At 40.6% G+C, this 9746-nt stretch overlaps 1 protein-coding gene and 1 pseudogene across 3 annotated transcripts; one reads left to right on the top strand and one right to left on the bottom strand.

Annotated features, from left to right (window-relative positions):
* Positions 1 to 2678: 2678 nt before the first annotated feature.
* LOC120632293 (U1 small nuclear ribonucleoprotein 70 kDa-like) lies at positions 2679 to 7485 on the bottom strand. Of its 3 annotated transcripts, none has more exons than XM_039902126.1 (6): positions 6143 to 7485; positions 5839 to 5901; positions 5694 to 5746; positions 4607 to 4745; positions 3802 to 3955; positions 2679 to 3682 (listed from the first exon to the last, which is right to left on the bottom strand). In XM_039902126.1, exon 6 carries the CDS (start codon positions 3680 to 3682, stop codon positions 2807 to 2809), a length of 876 nt encoding a protein of 291 aa, XP_039758060.1. In that variant the 5' UTR covers positions 3802 to 3955; positions 4607 to 4745; positions 5694 to 5746; positions 5839 to 5901; positions 6143 to 7485; the 3' UTR covers positions 2679 to 2806. The 3 variants fall into 3 exon arrangements, with proteins under 3 accessions (XP_039758060.1, XP_039758061.1, XP_039758062.1); XM_039902127.1 differs by having other exon boundaries at positions 6376 to 7485; XM_039902128.1 differs by lacking the exons at positions 5694 to 5746; positions 5839 to 5901; positions 6143 to 7485 and adding an exon at positions 4840 to 5306.
* Positions 7486 to 8001: 516 nt separating this feature from the next.
* Positions 8002 to 9746, top strand: part of LOC120632426 — a 4782-nt pseudogene continuing 3037 nt past the window's right edge.

Raw genomic sequence — 9746 nt, 5'->3', positions numbered from 1 at the left:
TGTGTCCATCAATTTGAGGCGTAAGTGTTAGGCCTCATGTGCCTAAATATTGGATAGAAGCAGTCGTTACTTTCCGCTTTTCACTTAACAATTATTCATTGTAAAGTCAACATCTCCTGAGGATGCTCCGGTTTCGGAGCGAAAGGTGCGAAGAGGGTACATTTCCGAGGATATGTTTAGTGCAGAGTATACGGAAGTAATTATAAATTACACCATACAGATTCTGCTGCTGATCGCGGAGTATAGCAAATTAAGCTTAATTTTCATAATACCTCATGTGCCTGTTATTATACCGGCAACCAAGACTTGATACAGCATTGCAACAATGGTGCTAAGCGCCTTACTTCCTTACTTATTATAAATGCGAAAGTGCGTTTGCTTGTTTGTCCTTGCTTCACGGCCTAATTAAGCAAACCCATCAACATGATTTTTTTGGTATATAGTTAATGAAAGGGCAGAGAGTATTACGTAGGCTAATTTTTATCCCAGGAATGCAAACTTTTTCCACGGGACTTGCAAAAAACCATAATAAACTCCGACGAAGAACAGCGAGTTAAAATAAAAGTTCTGGGAAATTCGTATCACAGCATCGATACTTTCAGAGCAAAGTGAATTGGGTACAAACAAAAGTTACACCATTGGTGTTATGAAAGGACGCTGTGAAATGGGATGCATCTGGCAGCCCTAATAGATGATATGCTCTGCGCTCGTCAGTCGTCACAGTCTCATTGCGCCTGCGCATCCCCGCCGGCCTTGGCCGTGAAATCGCACAACCTGTATCAATCCAGTCACCTACTTAGCATTCAAAAACTTATTAGCATCGTATCAACCGATGGACGTCCATTGCTGCTGAAAAATTAAAGATTTCAAACAATTCGGCAGCCTTATCGCTACATAGCGATCTCTTGGCAACCAATGGCGTAAAACACAGCTCAAGAAGAGAGCAGTAGGTGATGCATATAAATATACATATATATATTTATTTATATATATGTATAATAAACTAACAATATTATATTTAGATAGATGAATGTGTGAAATGCAGTCTCTAAGCCTGTCACACTGTTTACGTTACATATAAACGTGATCTGCGAAGAAGTTTTTTGGCCCCTTTCTCTTACAATGATTGCCTTATTTGCATAATCGAACACGGAACATTATATAAATCAACCGTTATTGGATCTCCTTAAGAAATAAATTAGCTATTTGTGAAATGAAATCGTCTAAATCTCCGTTATTCGCAGCAAAATTATATAATAGGGATGCAAATGTGAGATCCTAGACACAATGATTCAGTGGTTTTTATGCTAATTTAATTGTTTTATTTGCATAATAACGTCGTTTAGGATATAAAGACCTTTGCACTTAAAGTTTCCATACACCGGGCAATCCGTCGAACACGACGGATTGCACCTGTATGACGATACATCCATCTTCTCTATCCGAGCTGCCGCCACAAGCTACTCACACTAGCTAATGGTGCTAGCTACTTGCACAAGTTACTGCAAGCGATAAGCACATGCTATTTGCACGAGTTACTAGGGTATTCTACTTGCACGAGCTTTCTGTGTGATGTCACATCCTGACCCAAACGAGACACTGCTATTAGACGTTGCGATTTACGTGCAATTGATCGCTGCGACGACAGATCGCCAGTGAATGAGTCCCCTTAGGTAAATATCAAACCTCTAGGGTTGGATATTTCCCCAATTCACTAGGTTCGATTCCCGGCGGGTCAAAATTATTTTGGGTATTCAATCGGCGTTGTTTTACCCCCCTGTCTAGTAGGATACGTCGATCTTGTTTACAAGACCATAGCGGACCTTTAAACCAGAGGTAATAAGAAATTGGAAAATTAATCTCGCCGAGGGGTTGATAGGGCAGTAATAAGCTGGCGATCTTGATGAGGTACGTACCTACCTAAACAAAATAAATGCATAATAATATGCAGACGAGTGAAACGCTACTTGACTAATGACTTGGATTGTAGTCGTGCGTGTCATCGAGAAATTAGCACATATTATAAATACCTACCCAAAGCGTGGCACACGCCGGACGATCATTTGAATGCTACGACTTCAATGTTTCACTCTTAGGTTTTACTAAACAGGATCTTATTAATTTATTTTTCAATCTATGAAATTTTTGAACTTTGAATAATTATTTTTAATAATGTTATTTTCCGCCAACACACAACCTACGTTTCTGTCTAATTTCGCATAAAATATTATTGAGGTACAAAATTATATTTTTATAGACGTGATGTCATAATTCTGAATTCTGCCTCATGTTGGATCGCTACATTTTGCAGTTTTTTTTTTAGAAAATAAAGCCAAATTCACTTCGAATATAAATAAAATACGTTATCATATTACACGAATGATATACATTAGATAAATACACTATTTTAGCCATTCTTTGTTACTGTCATGCTTATTGTATTACCTAAAGAACTCAAATTCAAAGGAATCTGAAGCAGCGATTCCCGTACAAAATTACCAAATTATATTTATGCTGTTTGTTTTTTCTAATTTTCTTTTCTCGGAAACCAACGGCGCGGCGGGCGGGTAACATATATTTTTATTTTTACAGATACATCAACTTTCGCTATAGATTAAACTTTTTTTGCTAATATGTATGTCGGTGCCTAATGCTTATTTATTTATAAAAACAAAAACTTTTAACATTGTCATCATAGTATTTAATATTTCTACAAAGAAACGTAGGTAGTCTGCATACATGTAGTTTTTAATTCTTTCTTTTCTCTGTATAGCTTTCTTTACTTCTTATACAGCTCATGATTATATTATCTTGTATCAGTTCCATGACCATATCTATCTCTATCTTTGTTATATCGTTCCTCTCTTTCGCTCTCGCGGTGTCTGTATCTGTCTTTTGAACTATATCTATCGCGTTCTTGTTTAACATCATTCCTAGCTTTATCTTTGTCATATCGTACCTCCCATTCGCTTCCGCGATATTTCTGAATATCCCTTGTACTGGAACTGTATCTATCTCTTTTACTTCTTACTGTATCTTTCTTAATACCATTCTTATCTTTATCTTTGTAATATGGGCCCTCTTTTTCGCTCTCACGACCTCTATGGCTGTCGATTGAACTTGAACGATATATATCTTTTTCTTCTTTAGTATGGCTGGTCCTTTCTAAATTTTTTTCTCTGTTATGTTTAACATCTTTTTCTTTTCTACAATAATCCCTGTAACTGTCTTGTCTTCTGCTTTCATCATTGTCTTCAGACTTTTCTCTTTCTACTCTAGACGTTTTGTATCTCCCTTTCTCAAACGCTTGTGCGTTTGTATGGTCCTCATAAGCACGTTTTCTTTTCTCAACATCTCTTTCTTCTTTGTAACCATCCTTGGTTCCGTCTTGCTTTCTTCTTCTATCACGATCATGCGTTATTCTTTCTTCAGCTGAAGTTTGACGTCTATCTATCTCGTACTTTCGAGAATGGTTATCATCATAAGAAACACGTTTTCTTCTGTGTTCGCTATGATCATTTTTTCTATCGCTATCATATCTGTGTTTTTTCGTAGATCCTCTGTGTTCATTATCGTTCTCGTCTGAGGAATGTGCTGGCTGTTTTTCAGTTTTAGGATATTTATAATCGGATGCATCATGTGGCTTGGTTACGTGACCTTGTGCTTCGACGTACATCTCCATCTGCTTATTTGAACATATTAGTGACAGCAAAAATAAATTGACATAAATAAATTTTAATTTTTGTGCAAATTTCAAAAATATTTAGAAACATACAAATGAAAGACTAACGAGAAGTTTACCTGTGTGTCGATAAGGGCGCGCAGCGTGTGCGAGTAGTTGCGCGAGTGCACCGCCACCCTGTACTTAACGCGTCGGCGGCGCAAGTCTCGCAGCTCTGCCAGTTGCTCCAGCTTCGACTTGCGCTTGCTCTGTTCCGGCGCCGCGCCCGCATCCCTGCGCAAGGACATCAAACTTGTTATCACAATCAAAATGGTCCTCAATCAAAGAGAAGAAGAGTATTTCACAAGTTCTCGATGGTCAGAAGAAGTATTCATCGATTCGTCGATTTCATTTGTTGATGTTACTTTTATCTGTAAAATCTCAACAGATTTCACTACTTTGTATTTTTATTTCCATTTAATGAAAATTCTACAGCTGGCTCTAGTTTGTCTCGTTGTAAGCCAGTTCGACAATAAATTACGAAGTGGGTGGAGCAAAAATCTGTTCTCAAAACTAGTGTAGAGTTACAGTTAGTACAGGACAACACGTTCAGGTGACTGTCGAGTGTGTGATAATAATCGTTGAGCTCACATTAGAGCAGCAAGGATGGTTTGAGATCTGAACCTCTGGCACCTATTAAAGAGGACGCCTGTGACCAGATTTACAGAAAAATTACAGTTATTTGCATTTTCTTGGTGATTAAAATCTTGATAACAGATGTCGGTTAGAACTCTTTAACATCAATAAATGCGATAATTTAATAAACAGCATACTCAGTTATTAGTTGCTAAATAAAAGATGGATATTCAAATTCTACCACAGCACACTGTTGTGTCGGCGAGGTGGTCAACATGTACCTGGTCAAAAGAGCTTTAAGATTCTCACCCTAGCGCCAAGTCGGCGAGCTCGTCGCACGCCGGGCGGGAGGCGATGACGGCGTCGTAGATGGCGCGCCGCTCGTCCGCGGAGTACGCTGCCTGCAGGCGCCCCAGGGTCAGCGGATGCAACGTCACCGCGTCATCACCTTCGTCGTTGAGTTAAGAACGTGCTTTTATCATATTATATTGTTTTTAAAACAATATAGATATTATAAAACAAGTATATCTAATTGCGCTTACGTGCACTCCCTTTCGATTACTTTCGTCAGGTCTCTCGATGAAGTCCCCGGTGTAGGCTCGTTCACAAGCAGAGACATGTAAACTCTTTTCTTGTTCAATAGCAACAATTGCTAACATTCACGAAAGACTGTACCTCGGGCGTAAACTACTAACACAGGATAGAGTACGAGCAAACGAGTGGGGGTTAGTGCTCATGTACATTCACGCAGTCGGCACTTGTCACTGTGCCTCGATGAGAGCAAAGCCGGCAATGAACATGACCCAATAAAGTTCAGTAGTACAAATGTAAGCATCATAAAATCTGTACCTTTTTAGGAACAACCCAAGGTTTTGTTTATGAATTAGACACTAAAAACACAGATTTCAATGTAACTGTAGTAGCTTGAATAGTACAAGACTGTCTACCCTCTTGGCCTGAAGAATAATATATATATTTATGAATGAATATACTTTTATTGCACACCACAAAAAGTATATAAAAAAGAAAAGTATAACAAAATAATGTATACAAATTAGCTGCCTTATCGCTTCATAGCCATTTCTTCCAGGCAACCTATCCAATGGCAAATAAAAAAAACTCAGAAGCTAGATGGGTAGTGCATATATGTACAAAATATTTCATTACCTATATAAATATATATATACAACAATACTTGTAACTAAATAGTCCTGAGTTGTTTCAAGCTAGTCAATTTCTGCCTTAACAAGCCTTGAGATACATAACATTCGTCTGGCAAAGCTAACTGTATTTTGGTGTGGAACTGCAGTAAAGCGAGTCCAAAGCCAAACCAAATATTTATAAGTAAACATCACATTGTAACCAAATTAAAATTAAAAACTTTTTTAAAGGATACAGCATGAAAAAGGATATAGATTTTCAAAGCCAGATGAAATTGATTATTGCGTACTGTAATAGTTTAAAAAATTTAAATATATTAACTCATATAATATTGTTTCCAATAATTTAGTCTATTGTTAAACTAATATTACTCTACCTACCTCTTTCAAAAGCTGGATCAGTCTTGGAAGCATAGTTGAAGATGTCCACAATGTTTTGTGATGCTGCAAAGATTATAATTTATATTGATAACCACTTTTAATACAAGATAAATCCTTTATTATTTCTATATTTTAACCAGTAGTCCTCAAATCAGAAAAACAATATATTGTACAACTTCTTTCAACAGATGGTTCCAACCAGACATGAAACAGAAAGAGGCCCTTTAGAAGAAGAATAAGACAAAGTTGTACCCACTATTCTTCAACTTTTTTAAAGATAACATCAGTACATAAACACACATACGTAGCAAAAACGTTGTAACTTTTTGACGGCCGAGTGGCACAGTGGGCAGCGACCCTGCTTTCTGAGTCCAAGGTTGTACAGGCATATCCAAAGCTAAGACATTGGGGAGACTTTACACGGTACATCCTAAGCAACGTGAGTGCTTCTATTTACGTTTGTTATTGGTGAATGTTCCCGGACCAACGTCTTTTGAATTTTTACGAACAGTTAATGGTCGAGTATTCAATACATACCAGGATGCATGTCGTGAACTGCAATTGCTAGAAGACGATAACCATTGGGACTTAACGCTTGCTGATGCTGCGTTGACATCAACACCGAATAACATTCGTCAGTTGTTTGCAATTATTTTGACGACATGTTATCCCTCGCAAGCACAAACTTTGTGGGAAAAATATAAAAATTGTATGACAGAAGACATCTTGCACCGAATTAAACAAACAAATCAATGCCAAAACATAGATTATACACCAGAGATGTACAATGAAGCATTGGTCTTGATCGAGGATTTATGTGTTCTTATTTCAAATTTACCACTTAATCATTATGGTATGCCATCACCTAATCGTCCAGCCACCGACTTAGTCAATACCGATTTACAACGAGAAAATCAATATGACCATGGAAGTTTAGCAACAATTATCATGAACAGTGAACCATTACTGACAGCAGAACAAAAAATTATTTATGATCGGATTATGCTGGCTGTTGCTGCTGAACAAGGTGGTTTTTTTTTCTTGGATGCACCTGGTGGAACCGGTAAAACATTTTTAATATCGTTGATTCTTGCCAAAATACGGTCGCAACAAAAAATCGCATTAGCAGTAGCATCGTCAGGCATTGCGGCTACCTTACTGGATGGTGGGCGAACAGCACATTCAACATTCAAGCTGCCATTGGACGTTCATAATAAACCAGATGCAATGTGTAATATCAAAAAGAATAGTGGAATAGCTGCAGTGTTGCGGAAGAGTTCTGTAATAATTTGGGATGAGTGCACAATGGCACACAAATATTCAGCAAGCAGAAGCATTAAACAGAACTATGCAAGATTTAAACAGCAATAATAAACTTTTCGGTGGTGCTATCTTATTTTTGTCTGGTGACTTCCGGCAGACCTTACCGGTTATACCTCGCTCTACTTTCGCGGATGAGATTAATGCATGTTTGAAACAATCATTCTTATGGCGAAGTGTTGAAACACTTCGATTGACCATAAATATGCGAATACAATTGCAAAATGATCCATCAGCACAAATATTTTCCGAACAACTACTAGATATTGGGAACGGTAAAATAGAACTGCAACCAAATACGCAATGCATTAAACTACCAGACAATTTTTGCACTGTTGTTCGGGATAAAAATGAATTGATTCAGAGTATTTTCCCGGATATACAGAATAATTATTTGAATCATGAATGGCTTAGTCAACGGGCGATTTTGGCAGCCAAAAACGTTGATGTGGACGAAATTAACTTTCAGATAGAACAGTTGTTACCAGGCGATCTGATGTCTTTTAAATCAATCGATACTGTTGTTGATGAAAATGAAAGTGTAAATTTTCCGATTGAATTTTTAAATTCATTAGATATGCCTGGAATGCCACCACATAATCTTCGATTAAAGATTGGTTCCCCTATTATTCTCCTCTGTAATTTGAATCCACCTCAATTATGTAACGGTACGCGTTTGGTCATCAAAAAGATCACCGGAAACATTCTTGAAGCAACCATTTTGGCTGGGAAGTTTAAAGGAAAGGTGGTCCTGCTGCCACGTATTCCGATGATACCATCAGATTCTACCATACCCTTCAAAAGGCTACAGTTTCCAATTCGTTTAGCTTTCGCCATGTCTATAAATAAATCTCAAGGTCAGACAATGTCCATTTGTGGTTTAGATTTGAAAAATCCATGTTTTTATCATGGGCAACTATATGTTGCGTGTTCACGTGTTGGGAAACCGTCGAATCTATTTGTGTTAGCTAAAGACAGGTTAACCAAAAACATTGTGCACCGATTGGTGTTAAATTAAATTGAAATTGAAAGTATTTCTAATTCAAAAAAATAGATATTAATGTTTATAATTGAGAGTGCAGCCCTAAGTGGGTGGTAAACTCCATCTAAGGCTAAATATTACCGCGAGACCGATAGCGAACAAGTACCGTGAGGGAAAGTTGAAAAGAACTTTGAAGAGAGAGTTCAAGAGTACGTGAAACCGTTCAGGGGTAAACCTGCGAAACTCGAATGAACGAACGGAGAGATTCATCGACATCCGGCGGCGTGCGTGCGCGCTCCTCGATGTCGCGCCTCGCCCCTCACGGGTGCCGCGGCGCGGCACGGGTCGCGTCCGTCTCAGTCCGTCGGCGTCGTGCACTTCTCTCTCAGTAATGCATCGCGACCCGTTCGACGTCGGCTTAAGCGCCGTCCGATTCGCCCAGCGGCGGGTTCGCCCTCCGCTGGACCGCGACGGTTGCCGGCCGGCTGTCGGACGGTATCAGTACGAATCGCGCACGCGCATCGCGCGCGTCCGGCCCGACGCAAGCTCGCACCGTACAATGTCGCTGTCCTGCCCGAGCGCGGACAGCGACGCGGCGCAACTGTCGTCGCAGCCGTGATGTCTCGGACCGTGCGCGTCTCAGTCTGCGATGAGTCATTTTCGGGCACTCGCAGGACCCGTCTTGAAACACGGACCAAGGAGTCTAGCATGTGTGCGAGTCATTGAGTTGTCTTTGTCACAAAACTGAAAGGCGCAACGAAAGTGAACGTAGGGAGGATGGAGCGCCGGTCCCGATCGGCCTCCCGCACTCCCGAGGCGTCTCGTTTCCAATCCGTGAATGCAGGCGCGCTCCGAGCACAGCTGGGACCCGAAAGATGGTGAACTATGCCTGGTCAGGTCGAAGTCAGGGGAAACCCTGATGGAGGACCGTAGCGATTCTGACGTGCAAATCGATCGTCGGAACTGGGTATAGGGGCGAAAGACTAATCGAACCATCTAGTAGCTGGTTCCGTCCGAAGTTTCCCTCAGGATAGCTGGCGTCGATACAACAGTCCCATCCGGTAAAGCGAATGATTAGAGGCATTGGGGCCGAAACGACCTCAACCTATTCTCAAACTTTAAATGGGTGAGAACTCCGGCTTACTCGAACGATGAAGCCGGAGATCTGATGACGGTGCCAAGTGGGCCAATTTTGGTAAGCAGAACTGGCGCTGTGGGATGAACCAAACGTAGTGTTAAGGCGCCTAAAAAACGCTCATGGGACACCATGAAAGGCGTTGGTCGCTCATGACAGCAGGACGGTGGCCATGGAAGTCGGAATCCGCTAAGGAGTGTGCAACGACTCACCTGCCGAAGCAACCAGCCCTGAAAATGGATGGCGCTGAAGCGTTTTGCCTATACAATACCGTTACGGGCACGTGCGACGCGCTTAAGACGCGTCATTATGCCGTAACGAGTAGGACGTGCGCGGCGGAGAGCGCAGAAGGGTCTGGGCGTGAGCCCGCCTGGAGCCTCCGTCGGTGCAGATCTTGGTGGTCGCCGTATCATTAAAAAAGAGGCCCTGGAGGACTGACGTGGAGAAGGGTTTCGCGTGAACAGTAGTTGC

The sequence above is a fragment of the Pararge aegeria genome, chromosome 19, assembly GCF_905163445.1.
Source record: "Pararge aegeria chromosome 19, ilParAegt1.1, whole genome shotgun sequence".
NCBI classification, from domain to species: Eukaryota; Metazoa; Arthropoda; class Insecta; order Lepidoptera; family Nymphalidae; genus Pararge; species Pararge aegeria.
The sequence above is the reverse complement of the archived record's forward strand: the minus strand, read 5'-3'. Positions and strand labels throughout refer to the sequence as shown.

Excerpts from the sequence above, each read along its gene's own strand:
- LOC120632293 (XM_039902126.1), bottom strand. The coding sequence starts at position 3,682 with ATGGAGATGTACGTCGAAGCACAAGGTCACGTAACCAAGCCACATGAT.